The sequence below is a fragment of the Clinocottus analis genome, unplaced genomic scaffold (genome assembly GCF_023055335.1).
Source record: "Clinocottus analis isolate CAN_PGR_092001 unplaced genomic scaffold, fCliAna1.0.p SCAF_11, whole genome shotgun sequence".
In the NCBI taxonomy this organism is placed as follows: domain Eukaryota; kingdom Metazoa; phylum Chordata; class Actinopteri; order Perciformes; family Cottidae; genus Clinocottus; species Clinocottus analis.
The window spans coordinates 17251309-17278685 of record NW_027175832.1 but is presented as its reverse complement, the minus strand read 5'-3'; the positions used below and the strand labels follow the sequence as shown (position 1 = coordinate 17278685).

The 27377-nt window shown below is 44.1% G+C and overlaps 3 protein-coding genes across 7 annotated transcripts in view; 2 read left to right on the top strand and 1 right to left on the bottom strand.

The window, feature by feature from the left end:
• Positions 1–17188, top strand: part of obscnb (obscurin, cytoskeletal calmodulin and titin-interacting RhoGEF b) — a 52361-nt gene extending 35173 nt beyond the window's left edge. For 2 of the 4 annotated variants that reach the window (XM_068603523.1, XM_068603531.1), the window contains 31 exons: positions 1893–2168; positions 2294–2566; positions 2781–3071; positions 3284–4606; positions 4728–5009; positions 5380–5461; positions 5585–5706; positions 5857–6054; positions 6181–6213; positions 6303–6401; positions 6500–6718; positions 6869–6902; positions 6994–7046; positions 7169–7267; positions 8309–8365; positions 9454–9593; positions 9725–9925; positions 10042–10118; positions 10202–10372; positions 10495–10654; positions 10834–10950; positions 11097–11261; positions 11372–11530; positions 11651–11828; positions 11955–12068; positions 12214–12381; positions 12539–12641; positions 12743–12872; positions 13035–13128; positions 13327–13369; positions 13898–17188. In XM_068603523.1, the coding sequence (XP_068459624.1) occupies positions 1893–2168; positions 2294–2566; positions 2781–3071; positions 3284–4606; positions 4728–5009; positions 5380–5461; positions 5585–5706; positions 5857–6054; positions 6181–6213; positions 6303–6401; positions 6500–6718; positions 6869–6902; positions 6994–7046; positions 7169–7267; positions 8309–8365; positions 9454–9593; positions 9725–9925; positions 10042–10118; positions 10202–10372; positions 10495–10654; positions 10834–10950; positions 11097–11261; positions 11372–11530; positions 11651–11828; positions 11955–12068; positions 12214–12381; positions 12539–12641; positions 12743–12872; positions 13035–13128; positions 13327–13369; positions 13898–15005 (6569 nt within the window). In that variant the 3' untranslated portion in view covers positions 15006–17188. Of the gene's footprint in view, positions 1–1381; positions 1649–1892; positions 2169–2293; positions 2567–2780; positions 3072–3283; positions 4607–4727; positions 5010–5379; positions 5462–5584; positions 5707–5856; positions 6055–6180; positions 6214–6302; positions 6402–6499; positions 6719–6868; positions 6903–6993; positions 7047–7168; positions 7268–8308; positions 8366–9453; positions 9594–9724; positions 9926–10041; positions 10119–10201; positions 10373–10494; positions 10655–10833; positions 10951–11096; positions 11262–11371; positions 11531–11650; positions 11829–11954; positions 12069–12213; positions 12382–12538; positions 12642–12742; positions 12873–13034; positions 13129–13326; positions 13370–13897 lie in introns of all 4 variants that reach the window. The other 2 variants (XM_068603514.1, XM_068603540.1) reach the window with 2 other exon arrangements.
• Positions 16452–23489, bottom strand: guk1a (guanylate kinase 1a). Of its 2 annotated transcripts, none has more exons than XM_068603565.1 (7): positions 23166–23489; positions 19316–19429; positions 18710–18751; positions 18391–18626; positions 18153–18237; positions 17992–18077; positions 16452–17687 (listed from the first exon to the last, which is right to left on the bottom strand). In XM_068603565.1, the coding sequence occupies exons 1-7, from the start codon at positions 23326–23328 to the stop codon at positions 17649–17651; spliced, it is 765 nt and encodes a 254-aa protein (XP_068459666.1). In that variant the 5' UTR covers positions 23329–23489; the 3' UTR covers positions 16452–17648. The 2 variants fall into 2 exon arrangements, with proteins under 2 accessions (XP_068459666.1, XP_068459673.1); XM_068603572.1 differs by lacking the exon at positions 23166–23489 and adding an exon at positions 22199–23155.
• cunh1orf35 (chromosome unknown C1orf35 homolog) lies at positions 22410–26679 on the top strand. The gene is made up of 8 exons (XM_068603551.1): positions 22410–22987; positions 23908–24055; positions 24151–24196; positions 24305–24387; positions 24638–24710; positions 24928–25010; positions 25168–25287; positions 25904–26679. Exons 1-8 carry the CDS (start codon positions 22891–22893, stop codon positions 26157–26159), a joined length of 906 nt encoding a protein of 301 aa, XP_068459652.1. The 5' UTR covers positions 22410–22890; the 3' UTR covers positions 26160–26679.
• The last annotated feature ends 698 nt before the right edge of the window (positions 26680–27377 follow it).

The following is a 27377-nucleotide window of genomic DNA, read 5'->3' as shown; positions in this document are numbered from 1 at the left end:
AATCAGACTTTTTACTTAAACACCCCGCGGCTGTGCTGAATACCTGTCAGCTTAATTTGTCAAGTCTTAATTGTCCCCACCACACGTTTTCCCGACGGCTCGGTCAATCTCCATTGTTGAAGTTGGCAGACCTGGTGGCCAACTGGGAGCTGTCGCTTGTTGACTGACGTCTCTGACGTTTCCCTGCTGTTTCGCAATTTCCTGTTCAATGTGAATGAGGTATTGTCCTTTTGGCTCGAATAAAGGGCTTCTTACATGTCAACCCCTGACAACCTTTTCAAATCGGAATCCGCCATCAATAAACTTGGAAACACACTTAATTCCATCCATTTTCCATTGGCTCTATTTGGCCAAGTCTTTTCTTTATAGTATCACCAAATCAAGGTATAGTATTAAAAACAAAGCTAAGGTGCCTACTGGGGGCCCACTCATGTATGGTGAATGACTGTGCCACTGAGTGATTGTCTTACCTCACTGGCGAACGTGTACTTTGTTAGCTGCATTTCAGAGATGCACTGAATACTAACACGTGTTCCGATCACTCGTGACGCTTTAGCCAAACCTCTGTTAAAACAAGAAAGACCACGCAGTGAAAGTGACCTCCCCTGCAAAAAAATATCTGGTATTCACTGCATGCTGGAAGCGTCTGTGATCGGGACCCCTCGAGTCACTGCTTAAGAGGAGCACTCCTAAATTGTCAAGCGGCACTTGTTCAAGTTTATTGGTTGGAGTCAAAAGCATGATCGTGATTATTATATGGTTTAATGGGCAGCCGTGAATGATGCAGAGGTGGTGGTTGGATACAGTGGATAGTGACAGTAGGGTTGACTATTGTGATACTAAGATTTGATCTGAGTTTTATTGTAGAGAGTTAGTAAAACACTGTTACTTTTAGAAGTGCTGCTCCACCCATCCATGCGGGCCGGCTGCTGTTGAATACTGATGTTCCATTTGCCGCCACCATCCCATCCCACCGTGCGCTGCCTTTAACCTTCAAGCACTAAAACCGCTAACCTCCCTACACCTAACTTATGAGTTTGGTATTTCTATCCATCTCACCCCCCCTCCTCTTATTAGCTGCCTTGATTGTGACCATTAACCTGAATCTTGCTAAATGGGCTTTGTGACCCCTTATTCAGTTTCAGAGCTCCTATAAGATAATACAGAGGTCACAGTGGACAGTAAAATATATTTAAAGACAGCATCTCATATTTTAATATATGAGATACTGCACCATAGCACATGCAATTTGTACTGGCCAATCCATAAAAATACAATATTATCACTCACAACATTCTCTTGGGGGTTATAAAGCTCATACGTCATTCGGCATATCCAAATGGCCAAGTCCTGACCCTATTACCCATGCCCCCAACCTCAGATCCCACAGTTGAAGTGGTGAGCGAGATGGAGGACCTTCGGGTGCTTAAGAACCAACCGGCTGAGTTCATCTGCCAGTACTCGCGGCCGGTCAAGGCTCAGTGGAAGAAAGACGGGCAGCCGTTGCAGCCTGATGGCCGAAGGGTGTTAGTGGAGCAGGACTGGAATGTGGCGCGCTTGTACATTAGCCACGTGTCCGCTGAGGACGGGGGCACATACTCCTGTGAGGCTGAGGGGACTTGCGTGGTCGCTTCACTTTACGTGGAAGGTGAGCTTCCCTCCACATGGAAAAAGCACCAACCTCCAGGGAGTCTCCTCTGCTCCCCTTTTGTCCCACACTTAGTCTCTGTGGCCACACAAGCTGATCTGTTGCTGATCCTCATAACTTACGTGCCCTTTGTTGACAAATCCCACACTATTTAACTACCTAAACATTGCAGTCTTCTTAAAATCTTTTTTATCGTGCTTCCTTTTATCGTTTTTTATCCTTGTTCCAATTGTTTTCTTTACAGGCAAACCCATTGAGCTTGTCCAGGGTCTGGAGAATGCCGAAACCTTTGATGGCGGTGAGGCGCTGTTTGAGTGTGCCCTCTCTCGTCCTGAGAGCAAGGATTGTCACTGGTTCCTCGACGGGAAACCAGTGAAGGAGTCCCCCAACGCTGAAATTGTGACATTTGAGAGCGGTCGTCGTCATCTGCTGCTGCTGAAGGAGTTGAGAGTGAAAGACAGCTGCACAGTGACCTTCAAAGCTGGAACAGCATCCACATCTGCTCAACTCTCTGTCAAAGGTGAGTCATCCAAAGGAATACTTCAAGATTTCCAAGTTGAATTCATGACCTTTTTTTTGCCTGAATTCTGCGCTCCAATATAATTCACCTACATTTCATTCTGTCTCTTTTTTTTCTTCTTGCAGGCTGGCAGCTGAATGTTGTGAAGGGTCTGGAGGACAAGGTGGCTGCAGTGGGAGAGAAGGTTGAGTTTTGTGTTGAGCTCAACGAGCCCGTCCCCGTGGCGGAAGTCGCCTGGTACGCCAATGGCGTCGAGATCAAGTCCAGTGACCTCTGGGCTACGAGGGCCGACGGATGTTCTTATCGCCTCGTCCTCAGACGGGCGCCTCTTTTGCCACAGCAGGAAATTACATTCGCTGCAAGAGATGCTCTCTCTTTGGCCAAGCTCACCATCATCAGTAAGTGTTTGAAGAAAGTCACAAAGCTGTAACCACGCGTCCCGAAGTTCATTATTCCACTAAACTAATGTGTTCCACTGCTGTGCGTGGCAACTCCACATGTAACATGATGGAGACACGGTCTTGATACTGTAGAAAACAGAGTGTGACAGATCAACATTTCCATCTGTGTAGTCAATTGTTCAAATACGCATCTTTCTTTCTTTCTTAACAGCTGTACCTGATCCTCCAGAGGACCCGGAGGTCCTCAGCAAGACGGACAAGTCTGTCACCCTCTCTTGGTTCACTCCTTTACATGACGGAGGAAGTCCCATTCTGGGCTACAGGGTGGAGATGCGGCTGACAGACAGTGCCCTGTGGCTTCCATGTCATTCTGAACCTGTGTGCAACACAGAGATTGTGGTTGAAAATCTTATCCCGGGGAGTGGCTACAGGTTTAGAGTGGCAGCCATTAACAGAGCTGGGGTTGGAGAGCCCTTTGAGTTGCCTCACACTGTGCAGCTTGGTGAGTATTTTGGTGGTTTTTGGTACTTTTGGGCTTTACAGTAAATTGTTGTGCTTGTATTTACCTAAAATTATAATATTTATTTTGTTGTGATATTTAGACAGCTCCACAGATTTGCAGTTTTTATATCGACGGGGTTTAATTGGTGTTATGCTGTGTGGGTACTGACAGTAACTTATACAACAACATTGACAACTTAACTGTGGTTCTAGGTGTAGAGGTAAAGCAGGGAGAGCCTGAGACGATGGGGCAACCGAGTCTGCCTCCAGAAGCCGCAGAAGAAGGCGACGTCCACGAGCTGTGGGAGGAATCGGCCAAGAAACGGCGCATGAGTCGAGAGCCAACTCTGGACTCCATCACCGAACAACCGGAGGAGGTTGCCGGCGGTCAAAAGAAATCCGAGCAGAAAGATTCAAAGTCGTCAGAGAAAGTGGAAAAGAAATCGGTAGAGCAAGTGGAGGCCGCTGTGTCGAAGAAGCAGATAGCGTCCAAATCGTTAACCAGCTCTGAGGACGAGTCGGCTCCCGGGGGTTCAACGCTCGTCTCCTACCTCAAGAAGAGCACCACGTCTACTGTCAGAGGTACCAATGAGACCGAGTCTATGTGCACTGAGAGGTTCTTTGAACATTTCCAGATGGCAGAGAAGAGAACAGTGCAGCATACTGAAGTCGAGACAACCACAATTCTGGTGCCTGCAGAGGACTCTGACATCATGGAGATCAGTAAAGAAGATGAACCTGAGCTCAGAGATGCCGCCATTAAGATTCAAGCTGCCTTCAAGGGCTACAAAGCCCGCAGGGACATGCGACCCGTCTTTAAGGATGCCTTCAAGGACCAGACTAAAGAACCCAATGGCACCATTCATCTCGAATGTGTGGCTGAAGGTAAACCCGATAAGATGCGGTGGCTGAAGGATGGAGAACCGCTGCAGGATGGCAAGCACCACCATATTGATATCTATAATGACGGCACTTGCTCACTCGTCATCACTGCCATCGACACAAAGGATACCGGGGTTTACACGTGCGAGGTCACCAACAAGTTCGGGGTCACTTCTCACAGCGGTAAGGTCACAGTGGGGACGGAGAGAGAATCGTCTGGGCGGCGGCCGCTGACCGTGGGCTACAGTGCCGACAGCGAGCCCGATAGCTCCTCGGGAAGCGAGATGGATGACTCGCTGAGGCAGGCGAGCAGACGTCTCCGGCGCCTGCTGCGCACACGTCTGCCACCAGATGTGGAGGAAGAACCGTTTGTCAGTGCGGATGAAGGAGACCTGTGTCACCCAGACCCCCACTCTTACCGAGAGGATGACAGCTACATCTACATTCGCTTTGACTCGCGGGCGGAGGCGGAGGTGGCCTCCAAGAGGTTCCAGGAGATGTTTACAATCCACGGGGTGCCCGTGGAGACCACCATCCTGGACGCGGGGTTCCTCAAAGTGGAGCTGCGAATTAAAAAGATGGGCTACACACAAGATGGCACACAGACTCCTACACAAGATAGTCAGCCTTCTGCATTCATGGCTGGAGCAGCAGGTAAAAAAAAGCATTGGAAGTGGCTGTTATTTATTTTAAAACAAGCAAAATCATAAGATATCCATGTATATATATTTTTAATCCTTATTTTGATTCTCTTACTATTTTCTCTTGTTACCAGCTGCCCCAGTCTTCCTGACAGAGCTACAAACTCAGGATGTCCCCGATGGTTATCCAGTCAGCTTTGACTGCGTTGTGATTGGCAAGCCCACTCCCACCGTTCGCTGGTATAAGGACGGCAAGTTTCTTGAGGAGAATGACCATTACATGATCAATGAAGACCAGGAAGGCTGCCACCAACTCATCATCACCACCGTGCTGCCCACTGACATGGGCGTATATCGTTGCACAGCTGAAAACAGCAGCGGCATCGCAACCACTAAGGCTGAACTCAGGGTTGACAGTGAGTAAACATGAATAACACACACACACACGTTTCTTTTTCTTGCTTTTTCTTGCTTTCTTTTGTGGGAAACTAGCCAAATTAACACAGTTTGACAGATAAGATCCTTCCTGCTACACATGAAACCAACATCTAGACGCAGAACATTTTGTTGAGGCACATTCTTCTTGGGTTGTCTTGGAAAAATGTATTGATTTTATAGAAACCAGCAGATTGCATTATTGCAACTAAATGGAATCCGCATTATGTGACCTGTGTTTAATTAAGATGCCCTAATCTCAAAAGACTTGTGATATCACGTGTATTGACACACAATGTCCCTGATTTCACGGATCAATGTTTCATGCTGTGTTTCCATTTGTTCCATCAGTGTCGTGCAGCTCCGATTATGACACAGCTGCCGATGCCACTGAGACGTCTTCCTACATCAGTGCCAAGGGCTACATGTCCAGGTGAATTTACAGTGAATGGTGTATTACGGAGTTAAAAAATATATACGCTTCTTGATTAAATAGATCTTATAATATTAAAAATATGGAATTCTTGAGGTGTGCTGTTCTTCTTTCCACATCCAGGGAAACTGAGACATTTGAGTCTGTAGCTGAAGATGATCAGCTTCCACAAGTTGTGGACGAGCTTCGTGACGTTCGTGTCAGTCCAGGTTCCCCTATTGCTAAGATGCAGCTCAAATTGAAAGGTAAATTTAATAACCAGTGGCAATATTGAATTAATCTGAGGCAACAAATTAACAGCTAATTGTAACCGTCTTTAAAAACAATGATGTCAACCCGCTGAAAAACGCCTTAGACTAAAGATTGTTGTTTCTAAAATCCCGATCGTCTTCCAGGCTTCCCCAAACCCAGAGTATACTGGTTCAAAGACAGCCACCCTCTGCGGTCGTCAGAGAGGGTTCTGCTGCTGACGGAGAGAGACGTTCATGCCGTGCAGATCCTGGAGGTGAAGAAAGAGGACATGGGAGAGTACTCTGCTTACATCAGCAATGCAGCCGGTTCTGCTTACTCCTCAGCCCGCCTGATAGTTCTGAGTATGTATGCAAACACCTGACTTGTTGTCTACACAAGAAAAAGAGATTGTAACTCATTTCTAAATGACTTTGATCTCTAATGAACACAGTTTAAATACAGATACAGTAACAACCATCTTTTTGCAGATCCAGGGGAGATTCTGCCACAAGATAAAAGAGGTAATTTTACATTTATCCAACAAACTAGGCACAGTTGCTCTACTTAGTAGAAGTGTACTGTGCTTATGTTTCGCACTATATTTTCACAGACCCGAAGGTGCCCCTGGTGCCACCCCGCTTCATTGAAAGGTTCAGCAACAGGAAGGTGAAACAAGGAGCCAGCATCACTCTGTCCGTCAAAGTAGAAGGTTTGTTCAATTTACTGCGCGAGTGTTTGAAACCTACAGTAATCTGGGGACATCCAAAAAGCTTAATATTTTATATGTGTCTGTGACTTTTTTTTAAGGCTCCCCCACGCCTACGGTCTCATGGCTGAAGGAGGAGTCAATGGAAGACGTCCTGTGGATCAAGCCTGATACCAAGGGATACAAGATCGCAAGCTCGGGACGCCAGCACAGCCTCATCTTGATGGACGTGGGCCCAGAATACACCGGCGCCTACACCTGCATCGCCACAAATAGAGCAGGACAGTCCATCTTCACCGCCCACCTCGAGGTTGATGACGGTGAGGGAAGCAAAGTCATACAGGCACTCTATTATATTGCCTTTGGATTATATTCATAAACTAGAAAGACGCTTTGTAGAGTGGAAACGCCTCAAAGTTTCTCTCCTGGGTTTGATTGTATATGTGTGTGTTTTTACCTTCCTTCCCTAGTACCACAACCAAAGAAGGAGACCAAAGCCTCAGAGTGAGTTTTACAAAGGCTTTACACATTTATGTACCGTGTATTTTATACAGATGCATATGTGAAACAAATAGGTAACATATACTCTCCTCAGTGTTCTTGGTATTACCGTTAGTGCTCCAGAGGAGGAGGCCGGCAGAGCAACAGGTGAGACCTATAATCTAATGCACTGGCATTTATATATTTTGTTGTTCATAGTAATGCGTTATTTGTCGTAATCAATACTGCAATATTGATGGTGTTCTTTCCTCCTCGCATGTGCCTTTAAGAGGTTAAAATGCCCTACCTCGGTGAAGTAGGTACAGAAGAATTCCTCATGAAACTCACCTCACAGATCACTGAAATGGTATCAGCAAAGATGACACAAGGTAAGTGTATGTTATGGACCATTGTGTCTCTGCAATTAAGTAATACATTATTTTTATTTTAGTTTTAAAGTACTTTCTGCTTTCAACAATTCAGAAATCTGACTTAACCTAAATTACCCTCAACAGTTGATTTGTGTGTTCCTTCAAAATAAGTTCAGTATAACACAGCCATGCTTATTTAAATCTGGTTAAATCCAGTAAGGAATTGGGATAGCGTCACATTGATCATTCAGTTGTAGAGCAAAGCACAGAAAGAAGTTTCAGCTCCAGACTTTGTAAAAGATAAACACCTGCATGTTCAACTAACACCCAGCACTACTCGGGACCCTTAGTTTAAAGGTGGGATGAAATCCCGTATTGTTTTGGTTCGGTGTGAAATGATTGATTCTGTCGTCATCGTACATGCAGCGAGCTAACTGACCAGACACAATACAGAAGGTCAGCGATAAGCAACCGAGGCCCAAGGCTCCCAAAACATCATAGGTGGTCGTTCCATGCTATATCGGGTGATTTAAATGCAGAGGACGCTTTAAATCACTCTGTGTAGCGTGTGTTTGTGTGTGTGAAGGGAATAAAAATCTGCAGGTTGCCTCTTCCGTTACTGAATTAGAGGAGTGGTGTTCTGACTCTGCATTGTGAAACATGCAAGCTGCCGTCAAAGTTTTTGCTGGTTGCTTTCTGCTTATGATGCTGAAAGTATGCAAGTAACCCGAAATTACTGTCTAGTAAATGTGCTTCTTTGTAGTGTTTTGATACCGTCAGGGATTCAGTCTAGTTATTCAAGAATTGGGAAATGCAGTGTGATGTGAATGCTTTTGCTCTTCGATTCTTGAATTCAAATTGACCGATAGATTTGAGGTTGACACCAAACTTGACTTTGGAGAGTTCCTTTCCCGCTCTTCTCCTGCTTGTTTTCCAACATGTTTGAGCACATGACTTCTCATTGCTTCATTCAGACCTAATTTCTTAACCGCCTTTACATCCATCAGTTTAGCTATCCAATCAATACAATTCTCATCCAATCATGAATTTGTTATTCAGACAGCTTACAGAATCTTGAAGTGCTCCAGTGGATGAAATCTTGGCCCAAAACTACCAGTATGTATTCCAAGTGCATCAGCTTTACAATAATATACATTTTCCCAGTGAGTTATAGATACAGGTAACTTGTGGAAACATCTTTACATAACATTTCCTTTTACATGCACAGAACAAAAATATATATATTATATGTGAAGGTGCAGCCTCAACAGTTTCCTCTTTTCCTGTGTCAGCATTATACTTTCTAAAACGTCTCATTGAAATGGATTTCCAATAGATTTTTTAATCACTATGAAGTCCCACCTACATATTGTTGGGATACATGCTCAGACATGTATGTGGTGAGCTCAGATAATCTGTGTTATCTGTACTGTAGCCTTTTCTCGCATGTCGTCACAATACTAACACTTGGCAAAGCATTTAGAATGAAATGATTGTTGTGGATTTCTTTTCTTCATTTTTTTTTCCCTTTACATCACAAAAATGTAATTATCACCATCGAAAATGTTAAATGAATTATCGGGGTTGCGGCAATCTTGTCTCCGTCCGCTAATCCTAATTACCATTATAGTTACAGTCTGTGTATGGGCAACGAGCCTGACGCGTAATGAGTCTTCAGAAGCAGTAACTCCATTTCATAAGGTTTACTTAACAAAAACAAAGTTACAAAAATCATTTAGTGCTCAACTTGGCAGAAAAAAAAAACTGTCTTCCTCCACAGACTGATTAACCTCAAGTGGGGGATATAGGCTATGACGTAGTCAGTAACGTAACCTAAAGGAGCATTTCAATACATTTTTATCAATCACTAAACACATCTTATTAAAGTCTATTAAGGCTCCTACAATAGGGGTAGTGAGTTAAACATTTTAGATGAATTTGACCGAGTAAATAAAGCACCAGCAGATGGCAGCAAAGAGTCCGTTCACGCTTCAGATGGGACTTTGTAGCTGACGGGTCCTCCATGGCGCGAATAACTGTCCCCAAACTAAAGTATGACAATCCCTTCCTTTGCCAGAACATCACATAAATAGTCATGGTACATAACAATGACAGCTTCAGTTCATTTAATTCGACACGCTCTACTTCTTTGCACGACTAACACGTCTTCCTCTGATCACCTCCCTCCGTCCTTGCCGCCTCAGCTTCCTTGCGCGTACCAGGTGTCGACAGTGATGACGAGACCAAGACCCCTTCTCCATCGCCACATCACGGTCGCTCTCGTCCTCCCTCTCTCATCGCTGACTCCTCCTCTGAGTCCGATGAGGGCGATGCCAGGGGAGAGGTGAGATGAGTAGAAGCTTCTCAGTGTGATTACATTGTTTAAGTCCGATGTTCTCCGATGACGAGCTGGTAAAGGCAGCTTTACGTCACACTGGATTTATAAGTATGATGTTGTCCCATTTTTTTTCTCAGATGTTTGACATCTACGTGGCAACGGCCGACTACAGCCCCACCTTAGCGAGCAAAGAATCCATCGCTCTGAAGGTGGGGCAGTATGTTGAGGTTCTGGACTCCGCTCATCCCCTCAAATGGTTAGTCCGGACCAAACCCACTAAAACTACGCCATCCCGTCAAGGCTGGGTCTCACCTGCCTACCTGGACAAGAAATTCAAAGTGCGTCTGAAAACACAGCGTCTAAACTTTATCCACCGTTGTTAACTCATTGTGTTGAGGCCCTTTGAACATTTTTTAGATGAATTATAAATTTAAAAAAACCTGTGTTGTTGCAGCTCTCTGCCGATACGAGTGACCTCCCAGAGACAAATGTAGAGGAGGTGTCTGAGGGTGAATACAAGAGAAAGTTATTGTAAGTTAAGTATTTCTACACTCACTGACATAATCCTGGAACTAAAGGATGTTTCATAACCAACTATTATTTTGTGTCCCCAGCCAACTCATCCAAGACCTGATAAATGGTGAATCGGAGTTTGTAAAAGAGATCGACTTCTTTACCTCCCATCACCTGAAGCACGCCGACGGCCCTGACGCACCTCCCGATATCAGCAGCCAGAAGGAAGCCATATTCAGGAACATCGATGAGATCAAGTCCTTCCATAGCAAGTGAGCGTCAGATATATTTTGTTGATAAATAAAGTGAGGAACATCTGTATTTTCCACAGCCGAGTGAGCTTTACAGTAAGATACTCAATGCAGTTCCTTCCCTAACTATTTTGTTTTTTTAGAGCATTCCTTCCCAAGCTGAACGACTGTGACACAGATGATGATGTCGCCATGTGCTTCCTGAAGAACAAGGAGGGCTTCGAGAAGTACCTCCACTATCTTGTCGGTCAGAGTCTGGCCGAATCGGCTGTCAGCGACAAGGCTGTTCACCGCTTCTTCAAGGTCACGACGCAAATGTTACTCTGGGATATGCAGTGCATCAGAACCTATGCTCTTCTCAATTTACTCTTATATACTTGTGTTTGCTAACTTCTAAGTACCGTGTCACTAGGGGTGACTGTGAAAGGACTCTGGATATTTGAATTAAATTAAAAAAAATCTTCCCTTTCTTGCATTTTTAGGAGTACACAGAGAAAGTGCAAGCCAGTGCCGACCCTGCGGACCCTCCAGTGCGCAGCATCAACGCCAGCCTCCAACAACCACTGGAGAGGATTCAGAAGTACAAGGCCGCCCTCAAGGTATCAGCTTAGACTCCCAACATACAGACAACCTTTTGAGGCTCGGTTATCTGCATTGCAGATTACATAGATTGCATTCGTAAGACATCGGGGTTTTAGACCCGTGTCTCGTGTCGTGTTGAAATCTCTTCCCTTGGCATCTTCAGGAGCTCATCCGCAACAAGGCTAAAAATGGCCAGAACTGCTGCCTGCTGGAAGAAGCTTACGCCATGGTGTCTGCACTGCCTCAGCGCTCTGAGAATACCCACCATGTCTCCATGATTGAGAACTACCCCGCCACGCTGGAAGTGTTAGGAGAGCCAATGAGACAGGTAGGAGGCGTTTCTGCTTGATACAGTGATTAGAGGCCTGAATGTGTTTGTTTGATTGTGCACATATACAGATGTTCTTGTTTTTTCTTCTCCCTCTCTTTTGAAACCAGGGACCCTTCCAAGTGTGGGAAGGGGCTCCAGGAATTAGGACGTCCTCTAGAGGTCACAACCGCCACGTGTTCCTGTTTAAAAACTACTGTATAATCTGCAAACCCAAGAGAGACAGCAACACAGACACACAAGCATATGTTTTTAAGAACATGATGAAGGTAAGACTTTTTATTACAATCACAACTTCATATTTTGCTGACTCTCTTCTTTCATCGTCATCTTTCCCGATCGCCAGCTTAATCTGTGTTTTCTGTGTTCCACGTCCTGTTTGTTTGCAGCTGAACAACATTGACGTGAATGAGACCGTGGAGGGTGACGACCGGGCCTTTGAGATCTGGCATGAGCGGGAGGACTCTGTGAGGAAATACACCCTGCAGGCCCGAACCGTTACCATCAAGAACTCTTGGCTGAGAGACTTCAGAGAACTGCAGCAGCGATACAGCATGCCTGCGTGGAGTGAGTGGGGAAAAAACACGCACAAAGACGATTTTTTATCTTTATCTTTCTCGTATCCCTCAAAATGTATTTTGATATTCTCCCACTTCTTAAACTCCACCTCCCCTGATTATTCTCTTCGTACAGGTCCTCCTGACTTTGATGCAATTCTGGCAAACTGCACAGCAGAGCTGGGACAGACTGTGAAGCTGGCCTGCAAAGTCACTGGTGTCCCCAAACCGTCTGTCACTTGGTACAAGGGTACGCCGTATTTCTTTTTCTAATTTCCTCTATGAGACAATAAACTGTACAGACAAATGGGGCGTAATGCTACATTACACTTAGTGGCAGCCTAACTTGAGGCTGAACGCGTTTCATCACTGAATCGTTTGCTTGATGGACGTAGATGGACGCCTCGTGGAGGCCGATCCTCATCACATCATCATTGAGGATCCCGACGGCTCCTGCACTCTGATCTTGGATAACATGACGGCCGATGACTCCGGCCAGTATATGTGCTTCGCCACGAGCTCAGCCGGCAACGCCAGCACTCTCGGCAAGATCACTGTCCAGAGTAAGTGGCATACGTGTGCGGCGTGGTAGCGGATGCTTTCATTTCGAATTATTTCGGCGGCGCAGAAAACGTCAATAAGTAGTCTCTATGTGTAATAGATGAATCGATTTTTGTGAAACCAGTTATTCATCTTTTTTTTTTTTTACATTTCTTATAGTGCCTCCTCGTTTTGTGAATAAAATGAGGAATGCTATATTTGTTGCCGGGGAGGACACTCGCTTCACCTGCGTCATACAGAGCGCCCCTAACCCCAAGATCAGGTGTGAAATCCGCCGAACATTTTTAGTGAATTCAGAAACGTCTGCTTCCCCTCAGTGATAACCTCCATTTTCATCTCCCCTGGCTGTGTTTTATGATCAAGGTGGTTCAAAGATTGCAGGCTGCTGACCGACCAGGAAAAGTATCAGACCCACAGCGACCTCCGCAGTGGAGTTCTGGTCTTGGTAATAAAAAACCTGACGGAGAGGGACCTCGGACGCTATGAGTGCGAGGTTGGTCCACGTTAAAAAGTAATAATAGTGTTTGTAATAGTGTTATTTAATTAATACGTATACGAGAAAAAGTATAAATATTGACTCGGAACACAGTTGATACCCATTAGCGACAATAAGTCATCTGTAGGACTCTAAATATATATGATCTGCTTTTGCCAGTTGTCCAACCGTCTGGGCAGCAGCAAGTGTGCTGCTGATCTGGTTCCACCCTCTGCTGTGGCTCGCACTGGTGAGCAGGCCATCACTATCGAAGGTAGGAGCACTGACCGAATCCTCACAAGAGGAGGCTCTCTCTACTATTTGCATGATCTGCATGCATGTTCAGCTTTTAATGCAGATGTTAAAGATGCACAATCGTCTTATGCATCCTGTTCTCTGGACGTGACTATTGTTTAGCGCTCAGCTTCAATTTTTGTCTGTTAAATCAAATGTATTCTGCTTCCACCCATAGTCACTGAACAGGAGACGAGGCTACCAAAGAAAACTGTCATCATGTAAGTGCGAACAGGCCTGATGCCTGATTGGACATCATCTTCCCCTTGGCATTACATGTTAAATACATCAGTAATAAGTGTTACTTAAACTCTTAAAAAAGAGCGTTGTTTCTTAACGTTGAGCTCATGGTTCAAAAAGAGGATTTAGCGTTCTTTAGCACGTGTGTGCGCCTCTCCGCGGCCTCTTGCATGCATCATTGTGTAGTATTTAAAGCCCGAGGATTCTGACACGAGGATGCTGAAAAGATGGGCTGTCTTCACCAAGGTGCCGGTTTTCTTTAACCGGCAACTTTGTTCCTGCGGCTCCTCGCGCGGCGCTTGTATTGGAAACAAACGCTTTCTACTGTGGCAACACGCGATATGCAGTGCAGCGAAATTCATGGTGGCTTGTGGGAGGTGCTTACTTAACAGACTTAGGAAAAGCTTTTCTTAATTAGTTACATAGATCAGTGTCACTTCAGCTGTTTGATTGTATATCAATTTCCATATAGTTGTATAATGTCCGCTCTCTTTCTCTCTCTACACCAGTGAGGAGACCATAACCACTGTGGTGAAGAACCAACGTATGAGGAGGCACAAGTCCCCCGGCTTCACCATGGCGGGAGCTCACCGCTCGGAGACCTCCACCCCAGAGTCCCCCACGGCCAGGTCGAGGAGGGTGCCCGCGGCGAGAAAGAGCGCCATCCCGACCCTCTATGTGACTGAACCCGAGGGCGCTGAAGCAAGGGCCGCGGAGAGCAAGCCCAGGTGGATCGAGGTGGAGGAGGTCATCGAGTACAAGGTCAACAAGTCCCCCAGGCTGTCCAGGAGGAGGGGCATCTCACCGGCGGGGTCTGATCGCGCCACCGCTCCCTCCAGGCCCAGAAGATCTCCACCGGAGAACCCGAACGCGAACAATTCCAACAACAAGCTGGTGGGGCAGGCCCAGCTGCAGGGGGACATCGGCAGCCAGCCGCTCTCCTGGGAGGAAGAGGAGGGTAGCGTGACCTCTGATCCTGTCGCCGGAGAGCCACACGAGCTCTCGTCTGTCCTCACTCTAGCCGGAGAGGACAGCGAGGACCCGGATGACGATCAAACCGTCATCTTTGAACCCGACGATGAAGATGAGGATCGCACGTCGCTCGGGAAGCAGGAGCATACGATTCTGACTGAAGGCGGCCGCGTGTTGACCCTGGAAGACTTGGAGGATTACGTCCCGGAAGAAGGCGAGACCTACGGTTCCTCCAGCACCCACAAGGCCGCCGCGGAAAAGCCCTGCGAGATCTCGGTGCTCCAGAGGGAGATCGGCGGCTCCACGGTGGGACAGCCGGTGCTCCTGAATGTGGGGCGGCCCGTCGCGGTGCCCAGGCAGAGGAGCGGCTTCTTCAGCCGCTTCAGGGAGCATCTCTCCAGCGGCGTTTTCTCCCCCGCAACCCCGCAGGCCAGCGGAGGCCAGTCCCGGACGGAGAGGCACGTCCCGATCCAAGTGACCCACGCGAAGCTGGAAGTGAAGCCGTCGTACTGCTCGGAGGTGCAGAGAGTCGAGGGCGGGCAGCGGAGCTTCAAAACCAAAGTGTCGACTCAGACCTACGGCTACACATCGGTGGGCAACCCGGTCACGCTTCAAATTAGCGACGACCTTCATCCAAACCAGTAGGAGCAAACCGCTTTCATTTGGTACGACAAACCCTCTTAGTCTTAAATGGGGACATTTTCTATTTTACGCGAGTGAGGCTTATCCTGACCTGAAGTATCTTTACTGCATTTGACGAACCATTCCGAACCCCCAAAAACAAAGCTCATTCTCTTGAGTTTTCTTCTAGAAGAATGGTTTGTGTCAGATGGTGTCTCTAGACCGGGCGAGTTGGAAACTTGTAGGTATTAAATATGGGACTGTAAGCTTGTTTCAGTCCCAAACTGCTTTGCTACAACTGATAAATGACCTATGCAGAACGTGTCGTACAATATACATGGACAGAGAGAAAAAGGAAATTAAGGATTGACATTTTACTGATTCATATTTTGTCGTCTGTTTTTAAGTGGAATTACATTTTTTTTTTTTAGCATCTTGTTTCACTTAAATGCACCTTCTCAAAATCATGAACCTTGACCCACTAATATTAACTGATCCAGCTATTATTCTCAGTGATGACTATATACACGAATAATAATTAGTATATTTAGATATATTTTGGGGGGTTTTACTTTTGTACCTGTTCACTAATGGCTCCTTTTGCGGTGCTTTAGCTTCATATAGCAGCAACATGTTGGAGTCGGTGAGGTCGCGTCTACAGCGTGTTTGTAGTCAATTTAAAATATGCGACACTGAACGATTAAAACACAACTTTGGAGACCGTTGTGGTCCATCGGCTGTTTAAGTTTAATCAACAATGTGCTTTGTGTTTGGAAAAGTGAAACATGAGTTCTTCTTTGGGTGTTTGTTGGCGAGCAGCTTTTACAAATGCGGCATTTCTACATGCAAATCATTTGAAATGAACACCGTTTGACTGCATGTGTCATTTATTGTGAAACGGAAGCTTGTACCATTCATTGAATATTACACTCTTTTTTTGTTGTTGACATTTGTGTCTAGTAAAGTAGTGTTTCACCTGTGAATTCAGTGCATCACAGTCATATGTAAGCCAAAGATATTTAGATTAGTGACTGCGTGTGTTTATCGAGCGTAACCAGATCTCTAATCTTGTGCAAATATGCTTGAGCTCACAGAATTTACTACCTTTTCAATTAAAACGACAAAAAAAGTGACAAGAGAACAAAACTTTCCCTTTAAAGATGTGCGGTGTTGTTTTTAAAGGATCATGTGATGTATTAACATTAACACACCAGTAGATTGTAATTGCTTGTCCTGTACGTGTGTAGTTTTTGCAAATATGTTTTGAGTTCTCAGTTCTAATAAATAGTTGTATTGCAAATAATAAGTATGGCCGGTTTCTTTCATAATTCTTACAAAAGTTTAAAAAAAAATTATTCTGTGTATCAGCATTTTTTTAAACATCGAGTTGCTGATTTGTGAAGAGGAGCTCTTGACATGACATCACCAAAGTTTCATATATTACCTTACCAAGAATATGAAGTGAAACGCTTGACCTCCAATTCCTTTAATTGCACCATAACATACATATACAATAACTATAATCTATAAATAACAGGCAAATAAAAAAGAGTTGAAGAGTGAATATGAATTATGGAGAACAGGATTATGAGTCTATTGCTAACTGCCTTACAATCAATATATAGTATAGTAAGTTAAAGTCTTGAATTTAACTACAGGATTCATGTGTAGTCCTTGGTCAAAGATAATCTCTCGGTAAATTAAAAAGAGATCTTTGTGCTTAACTCTAAGTGCTTAAAAAACATTTCATGTCACTTCAAACTGCAAAACCCATCCTTTTAGTTGGGAATCAAAACAGTCCACTTTTACTGAACAGAAAGCTGCAAAATGAGTTACAATATAAAAGTTTTACAAAATGTTAAAAAAAACAAACAAATTTGTTCTTATACCACCAAAATAAAAGCTTCAGTCTAAAAGACATAAATGATGTTGTTCCTTTGCTTTAAGTCATATTTCCTATCTCTTATTGGATTGAATCTTACAAACATGATAAATAAATTCTGTCAACATTTACACACAACCTGTCAAAGAAAAGCAAACGAGCATCTGAACAAACGGCCACCATGTTGTCACGCTGAAGTTTCGGTCAGTGTCCCTCCTGAACTAAATGTGTGCAGCGATCCGTCTGTACGTTCCTCAACCAACATCAACATATCATATAATCAATATGACACAGGAGCAGCGCCGCTCACCAAGAAATCGGCTTTATCCACAATCTTGAAAGACATGATGAGTCGCGTTTGTCGGTTTGTGTTAGTTCAGGTTGGGGAGAGGACAAAAGCTGCCAGCAGTAAACCCAGCAGAGCACCCTGCATGACATACCAGTCACATATCAAGTAAACTCACTGGAGTACCTTCTCAACGTACAAGGGGAAATGACAACATGGAGCGTGGAGTAAAAAAAAAAAAGAGATACTTTTTAAAAGATACCTCTAAATAAAATATAAAACCTATGCATTTGTGAATCCGCTACGGTATGTTTGTCGGAGTTTCACAAACCACCACCTGAGGGAATGTTCACGACTGGAATGGAGGTCTGTGGGGTTGTTTCGTGTGTGTGTGTGTGTGTGTGTGAGTGTGTGTGTGAGTGTGTGTGTGAGTGTGTGTGTGAGAGAGAGAGAGGAGTGGATGGGCGGGACTAAAAAGGTGTTCAGATGCTGCCGTCTCCTAAGAAGACATGTTGACTTTCTTCACCTTATTGATTTCCTATAGAAGGGAGAGAAAACACTTTTTTTTTAATAATGCATAACTCATACAGGTTGGTGATATTCACGAAATACAGATCAAGCAGATGAACGAAGAAATAGACCGCAAAAAAAAGGAACTTTTCCATTTGTAAGAGACAGATTGAGATGGTTTTAAAAAAGAAAAACACTCTTTCCATTCAAGTGAATCGTAAAAACATATTCAACGAGTGTGCAAAAGGAGTCAAACCAGTATTTGTTGATGCTCAAGTCAGTGCTGTAAAGCAGAGTTTGAATGCGTTTCGTCATCTATAATAGACACTCACCTCAAGAAGAACCTGCTTTAACCGCCCGTAGGCATCCTCCAAATTATCATTGACAATTAGGACATCAAAAAGGCCAGCTTCTTTACCTAGAAGGACATAGAATCATGGTTGGACTCATATTTGTTGTGAATGTAATTTCATTTTTACGAACAAATACTTACCCAACTCCATGTCCACCTGAGCTGCTTTCAAACGCTTCTGGAGGCTCTCCTCCGACTCGGTTTTTCTGTCTCTCAGACGTTTTTCCTGAGAAGGAATTCGGAAAAGCATTGATCCAAAAACCCGCAGAACGAGATGAACTGTGACGGTGCAGCAAACAGAACGTCACGCCCAGGGACGCCTCTGCGGCAGGACAATAGACGCCCATGGGTTCAATGAAGGGCATTGCCTTGTGCTCACCAGGACGTCCATTGACGGCGGCTGGATGGAGACGTAGAGGGGCTTGAGGTCGGTCCCTTTGATGTTCCTCACTCCCTGCATGTCGATGTCCAGTATACAGATGAGGTTCTTGGCCTGGACCTCCCGCACGGCAGCTTTACTCGTCCCGTAAAGGTTCCCCGAAAACTCGGCGCTCTCTATGAAGTCGCCGCCTTCGATCGCTGCCTGCATCGCCTCCCGTGTGACGTAGTGGTAATCTGGGGAGATTACGGATGAAGAAAGACTCAAAAACTGTGGTTTACTGCTACGGCGGTCATGAAGGAGGAGGAACGAGTTGTACCTTTGCCATTTTCTTCTCCGGGGCGAGGCTTCCTGGTCGTATCTGAGGGTTAAGAAGACATTATGACAGTATGAGCTTCATTTCAATCTGGAGATGAAACAATCAATACATCCATCAGTCCATCGATGGATAACACAGCTGCGCTTCAACCAAGCTTATTTTCACTGTTGATTCATCTGCCATTCATTTTTTTTTTGTATTAATCTTTGAATCATTTGGTGCATTAAATGCTGGAAAATAGTGAATGTAAATATAAAAAAATCAAGCAAATACTCAGCGGAACAGTTGCACCCGCATTACCAGCTGTATTAGTTGTATGCATGATATTAAATAAGACTTAATACATCATGTACGCCTCATGGAAACCGTCAATGACCGACAGATACTGATCAATAAGAAGCCCTGCGGTTAGTGAGAAAGGGGATGTGCTTCAGCAGAGAGCCAGACAGCTTTAAATAAGCAACCTCTTTAAAGTACAGGACATCCAGTCAGTGGTATTTTGGTATTTTCGGAGTGTTAATCCAAAGTTTTTGTCTCACTCATTTTTGGAAAAGAAAGTCCACCCCAAGAACGAATAACAAACTATACCAAGAGGCGTGTACTTACGGGAAACACTGAAGCCAAAGACGCTGTCGTATTCCTTCATGAGCTTCTTCAGCAGCGTGCTCTTCCCCGCTCCAGACGGGCCGCTAAACACCACAGGCCTGGGTCCAGCCATAGCTTTCAAAAGAGAAAGGACAGTTCAGTATAGAGCAAACAAGTGGGTGAGGCTAAGGCGTTGACAACAACCCACTGGAAATTTATAGCATGAGTCCTGTTTCCATAGGACTGAAAATCCGGTTGGGATAATAAAAGATTAAAAAAAAAAGTTAAACATTACAGCGGGTTAACATGCTCAAACAAGCCTCGCTCTGCTACGTCAGCAGTTCCCAACGGAAATTAAATGATGAGACCAAAACATCCCCACAAGGGCAAGAGCAAAGGCAATCAACGGGTTGGAAGCCGCGAGTTCACCATGGTGCAGGCCATCACTAATTGGAGAGCCCTTCTCGAATGGTAGTGACAGGAAGAAGGAGAAAAAAACAGAAGAGGTTAAGACTCACAAGAGGCTAAGAGGAAGAACTAGTAAAATAAATAAATTAGAGACATGGGCCACAACTTTAAACTTCCTTTAACCGAATGATGCAGCGATTTAAATCACTAACAAACCTGTAAGTCTAGTTCTTGTAGTACACGTCTTTGCATAAACAAGTACGACCTTACCTTTCATCAACAGAGCTCGAACAGACGGGGAAGTCAAGTGAACAGGGAGGGTGACAAGCCGATTGTGTGCGAGTGTGAGAGGGAGGGAGGGAGGGAGGAGAGAGACAAAGGGCAGGGCCGAGAGAACAACCTCGTCGAATGTATTATTTATCCATGGTCAGTTGTAAAATGTTAAGTAGATACATCCAGAAAGAACTGATATTATAGTAAAGATCCGTATGTGTGTTTTACTTATATACCGGTAGACCAGAGGCTAAGACAATCCTCCATTTCTTATGAGTAATTAACGTGTTTCATGAATGCCATCTGACAGGTCAGCTGGTTTTCAGTGACAACTGGGAGCATCTTCCCAACACATATTAGCAACAGGAAGTCAGCTCGAGCTGCTAAAAGAACTACAGTGAAAAACTAAACTCAATCATTATGGCTTTTTTTTGTGTTATATCTTATATGCGTAATACTTATGTATTTCATCACGCAGGGTGGCAATTAGTCAGAAAATTAGAAATTCCATATGACCCATGAAATCTTTTTATAGACAAAAATCCCAGCGTATGGGGCTTCTCGTTTCCAAGCAAACCCGATGAAGCCGGATTGTCTTTGCAGGTGCAAATGACAGAGAGTCATTCTCCAGTGCCTCTTGAATGCCTCCTGTAAAAGGCAACACGGCTAATTAAAGATGCAGGAGGTCCGATCCTATAGAGTCCTGTCCTGAAATTGGTCTCAACCTCAACAACAACAACAACAACTCTCCACCACCACGGGATCTTCCCAGAGTAATCAATGCAGCGAGGACTGCAACAAGTTATTTTCATTTTAGAAGCTTTCAGCGACATAAACTCCAACAGCCACATGAATGAACCTTTTGTACTTGACATGAGAGGAAATGAAGAACTGCAAGTTGTCAACCCCCCCCCCCCCCCCCCCACCTCTCCCTGGCTGAAGCTTATTGGAAACTGCACTTTAACCATGTGCACTAAACCACATGCGATTTATATTTGCCTTGAACTCAATTTAAATCACGTGAAACCCCATCAGGTCTCAGCGGTCTGATGGAGTCTTTGTGGTGGTGAAACAAAACTCAATCAACAAATTCATCAGCAACTACTTTATAGGCACACAAATGCTCACATTATGCCCACCATTTCACATTGACTGCCTGTATTTTTCTTTAATGGATTGAATATCTTTGGTATGAATTGTTGGTTGGACAAAATTAGCTATTTTAAATGTCACCTCAGGTTTTGGGGAATTGTGATCCTAACCACCCCCCTTCCCTCCTCCCTGTATTTTCTCCATTCATAGGAGGAAGAAACAGTTAACAGATTCGGCGGTGAGGAAAATATTGATTTGTTGCAGCTGTAGAAAGTGAAACATACAGTATGTAATGTTAAAACAGCAGTTGTGTTGCTTATGTGGACATAATCATCTTATTCAGTCTCATGCTGTGATCGCTTCCTTACAACTTACAAGAACTTGTGGACTTTATCGGGGTCCCTGATCTATACTCTACAAGTGTGGCTGGAGTTTGAACTCTTCAGACGTCTCCTTCTCCAAATAGTAGGTGAAGTTGTGCAAGAAACCTCCACTTCACAAACTGTGTCTGCATTTTCTCACAGATAAAAAAAAACAACTCTTAGCTACTTTGTAAAGTACAATTTGACTCGCGCTAAAAAAAAGCGAGAAAATGTTTAGATTTGCATGGAAATGCAAACTAGAGCAGCATTTCCTGTAGAACGTGTGTGCGGCTGCTTTGTTTGTCGAAACTGATGTGTGATGTTTCCTACAATCAAATGTAGCCAACACTAATTGAGCTCAAAGGTATTTTCAGGATTCAAGATGCAGGAATGAATGGTTTAAAAACAGCCTGGCATTAAGTTTTACAACATTATAGTGTATCACTCAACAAAATTGAGCGAATGTAGTGTATATTTGGATTTATAAATAAATGGCATGGGTATTTGCACAAAAGCTGACATACAAACAACATTAACTGTATGGGATAGTTTTTAAAAGTGATTAACACGTTAGAACAGTCATCACTGATGGCTCCAGCGTTGAAGCAGCTCAACTTAACAACCATCTTCTTCTTCTGCAACCACGCTGCAGAAACAATCTGACTCCTCTCACGCCGAAGGAAATGAATGGCAGTACTAGCTCCAGTGATGATGGCAGACAATAAAAACAAGATACACAAATAGACAGATGAGATATCGTCCCGCCTACCTGACAATAGCCTGGAAAAATATCTCATGTACATCGGGAGTTACGTTAGTCCCAGATTTTAGGTCCGTCTCCGGGTGATTTTCTCCCTCTTCTGTACTTTGTCATACAATCTATGGTCTTGGCTGCGAGAGCCATTATGGAAAATTGTGCTGCCTACGTCATCACTAAGGGTCAAAGCATCGACAAGTTGCGTTCGAGGGCATTGGGAATCCTCAGGATAAAAGAGAACCGTGGAGTTGTATTATCATTAGGTTAGCCTAAGAGGCATTTGCGATACAAAGGCAGCTAATGTTAAATATATAACAAATTAATTACTGTAGTTTCCACGTCAACGGTAAGACAATGCGCAGTCTTTTGACTGTAGATATGAATTAGGCCATGATTTTAACGTTAGTTATACCAATATAACCCTAGGTTCACTTGAGCGCGGTATTATCTAACTATTCCCATCACGCTCGAAACATATTTTTAATAATTACGTAACTAAATTAACGCTTTCAGGGGTCTTTAAGTAAAGACTAATGCAAATAACCGACCAACAAAAGGGAAGAAAATTTACCACAAAAGTACCCGGATGAGTGGAAAACCGAGGGCCGATCGCACTCCGCTCGCTCGTGCGCCAACGTGTGCTAAAGTCAGCTGGTTGAGCTAACGGCGCGCAGCTTCTCCTCTTAAAGTCTCCAAAAGTAACAATGTTTGGTTCCTCAAGGTCTGGAGGGGTCCGAGGAGGCCAGGACCAGTTCAACTGGGACGACGTGAAAGTCGATAAACACAGAGAAAACTATCTTGGTAAGTTGTTTCATGAATTAAGTTGTCAGCCAAGTTTGCTAACCAGATAGCTAAATAGCTACACTTGCTAATCGATGTTTGCTAATTTGGAGTATCCTGCGCAGATGGTTTTTTTTAAATCACAGTTTGAACCACACGTCTTGGCTTTCGCTAATCCACGTGCTGCTTTCACTCGTACCTTTCGTTGTGACGTCCCTCATTACACGGTGCCTGGCTGCTCGGTGTCGTCCCGTTTCGCACTCTACAGACAGCGGGTCGTAGTTTTTATCGCTCCCTATCTCGGAACACTGGCACAGACACGTAGCCTCTCTGCTAGCTGACCCCCACACTGCTGGCACCATGTCAGCAAACCAAACAAGACCGACGTAGCGTTAGCACGCGACACAGTTGTGACAAAAAAAACAAAGTGGACTCATTTTGTTGAGCAAATGGCATTCGTGTTGGCACATGGAGTCGCGTAAACACACGAATGGGTACATTTAAAGAGGCGTATTGCTTCCACGGATGCTACCGTCTCATCGACAGCATGTCTTTTAAAATTATGGTGAGATCATCAAATGATTCTGTGGAGAGGATGCAACACAATATGTGTAATCTCCTAAATAGACTTGTTGCCAAAGTTATTCATTCATTTGTTACATCACAGGGAAGAATCGGCCCCAAGAAACTACATTTAATTCGTGGTGTTCCGCAGAGTTCGGATGGTCAAGTCACTACCTACAAACAACACCATCATCATTATAAAGCTGCAATGATCGGTTATCTATTCTATTTTTAAATTATGCCTCATGATATTCCACTGTTTATTGTTATGCTATGCACCTTTTACCAAATTTATTTATTTATATTTAGTTAGTTAAACATTCAAGCTGTACATTACAGCAGAACTAACTTTCTCAACTCTTCCATCTTGTTACCAGGGAACTCTTTAATGGCACCAGTTGGCCGATGGCAAAAAGGCAAGGATTTGTCGTGGTACTCGAGAGATAAAAAAGGCAAAGTTTCGACTAAAGAAGATGAACTTGCTGCTGTCAAAGCTGCAGAGCATGAGGCCCTGATGGCTGCCCTGTACGTATACCTTCCTAGAAGATAAATGTTGACGAATGCTAACATGGGTCAACATCCATGATAAATTTGTGTGTTTTTTTTTTCACATTATCTAGAGGGCACAGGAATGTAAAGAGGCAACCGACTGGCCTGACAAAAGAGGTATGCCACTGTGTTTGGTATTGTTTTCACTCAAAAGCTTGTAAACATCTTTAATTTGCCTTAATAAAAAATTTAAAAAATTGCAATCACTCTCAATGTTGAAACCAGGACCTTGCAGAAGTTTACCGGAGGGAAGAGGCGGATGGTGAAGAGAGAGATGTGGACCGTGTCTCAGGCTTGGGAAGTTCCAGGTGATTTATTATCACTTTTTCTTTAGAAAATTGTCCATTAAAAGGTCCAACTTCTTAATACTTTATCTTAAAAACTGTGTTTGTTTTAGGATAAATTGCCACACCGGTCCCTGCTTTCACCGTGTTCTATATTTGTCATGTTAAAACTTAGTAAATTGCTCCTCTTGACATCCAAGTGGCAGGAGAGTGTTTCTCTTAATGCGCTGTGATTGTGAAGTGCCTGATTACAAATGAGTGTTTTCATCCACAGTGCGGGCTCAAGGAAAATGGTGCTCTCCCAAAAGGAAAAGGAGGCAGCTAAAATAGGCTTGCCTATTTTTACAGTAAGTTCCTCTCCTTAACGCCAAAATGTCACAGAACATTTTAAGATAAATCTGTAAAATCAAAATGATTATCATGTAAGTGAAAAGTAGTTTGATGGACGGAACACAGGCCTTTTTAAACATTGGTTGTGGGACTTAAAGAGTTGCAAGTTTTAAGGGGTTTCTTTCATTGGATCTACAACTTGATGGAAAGATTATATAAATGCTTTCTTTACAGCACCACAAAACAGAAGGTTGTCCAAAAACCTCAACATCAAAGACATCTCAGAGTGTAGAAAAGGGGGATGTGGAACAACAACGGTGAGTGCGCTTTATATAAGATGCCGCCTAAGATAACTAAATGAACACCTATACTACAATTTATGCAGCGTTCTACTGGACAAAATGTCCAGCCTGTTTTCCATGTTCAAGACGATGATGTTCATCTGTGCAACTTTTTTTGTTTGTTTTCTATTAGGCATGAGGTCAAGAAGAAAAAGAAAGAGAAAAAGAGCAAAAAGGAGAAAAAGAAGAAGGAAAAAAAGAAGAAAAGGCAAAGGAGAGACTCGTCCTCTTCGGAGTCAGATAACATAAAAAGGTTGGTTTATTACTCCATACACAGCGGTTTGGCATTAACCGTCCACTAAGGGGGTGAGGAGGGTCAAAATACACAAAAGTAGGGCTTAATGACATGTAGTTGAAAGAAAACCTCCAGTTAAATTTTTTTAATGTATTATTTTGCCATCATTTATCCAAACGTTGCATTAAATAGTGACATTGTGTTTTCTTTTGGTAAATTACACTGCATGTTGATATATAAATCTGAAGCTTTCATCTACCAGCACTAGAGGGCGCCGTTGCACTTCACCGCATCTCAGAATCAGCTTTATTGTTCACGTGCGTGTACACATGCACGTAATTTGACTCCGGTTACACACTGCTCTTGTCATACATACGATATACTTGAAGCGTTACCTTTTTTTAAATTTGGAGCGCATGTTCACGAATGAATGTGTTGGTGAGAGAGGAGCCGACATAGAACATCAGCACATGGTGGCTGTGTACAGAACGAATGATGCGTTAATGATCTGTCCAAACAATAGCCGGTAGATTAACACACAGCTGTCATGAAGTGTTTTCTGTGGTTGTCACTAAGCAGCTCCCCGAGCCACCGCTGCCCAGTCATTGATTGTTTGTTTCCTTTTGCTCTATAGGCAGAGAAAGGACCACCATCATCATAATCCATCATACCACAGTCAGAGTGGAGCCAGACCCCATGACAGCCATTCAAGGGGGGGAGCAAAGGCCGAGCGACAGCCCCCCCACCCCCATCCTCGACTGCAGCGGCATGACACAGACTCCTCGGATGGGGGGTCTCCTGTCCCCCGTAACCCTGTCAGCCACAAGACGGCCCCTGCTGGTGGCACACAAAGCCACAGGCGGCGCCACGACACAGACTCGGACGACTGATGCCCCCCCTCTCCTCCCTCAATTCCAAGACTCCCAACACGGACAGAACACTATACGGCGGCTTGACTGGCCCCCGAAGACCCCATTTACCCCAAACAGCCAAACGGACTGTCGATGGAGAAAGGTCGCTGTGTCTGACTCGCAGGCTTTGGCCTTCATGTTCCTTCATCCAATAAGTTGGTCAATCCGTCACGGGACACTGATGTCTTTTGTGTTATTTTGGGTTGGGTTTGACATTGAGGTTTTTTTTTTTAAATACGTTTTGTGATTTTTAAACCCCCAAATATTTCTTGATAGTCATAGGTTTTTACTCATTGTTTTGTCAAATACAATGCAACCCAAGACATTTTGCAAATCAAACAATTATCTTGTAATACAATGTCTGGCTCTGGGAACTATAACTGTTTTGGAAATCATACAATACATATATTTCCCGTCTTTTCTTTTGTGCTATAAGATTTTTCTGGTAGATTACTTTCCTGACGCTTCATGTTAATGACCACTTAAGTAAAAGATCTGAAAAAAAAGCGGATATAGATTGAGTTGTCTTTCTTTTACATACAAACATTCCTATTTCAAAAGTTATCGCACATGGCAGCTTTTCTGTAGAAGCTAAAACTTCTGACTGTCGTGGAGAGTTGTCATCACGACAGCGATGTTTATATCATTAACATCAGTATGACAGAAATTATTTCTTCAAGATATTGCACATTGCAGCTGCCTCTAAAGATTAGGCCTACACTTGAAAAGAGCTGAGCTACTTTTGGGCCTTGTACCTGTCTCGCATCTCCCCGTGCCTCTTGCACTACTCAGCAGCTGCAATTCTTTTCTCAATCACGCCAGCGCTCCTTAATCCCTCACTTTTCTAGGTTCGGCTCCCTGACTGGTGCGATACCATTGGAATGCTCCCCACTGGTCATAATAGAGTGTAGTGTTTGCATTTGCCTTGAATTGGTCTGAAAGAGGGTATTCTGCTGGCTGGCACCTGGGGGGTGCACTAAAAAAAAAAAAAAAAAGAGCAAGGCATTCATATAGAGTGCAAAAAAAACAGGCTGGTCCTTTTTTTATATGGCCGAGTACCGTTAGACTGCCACACACAAACCAAGCTGACGGAGCAGCAGGAGAGGAGCCCACACAAAGCAGCCCTCCAAGGGACCCGAGACTCCGGCTCCCTCCCCTTCCACCACCATGCTTTCCTGCCATGTTTTATAGGCTTGG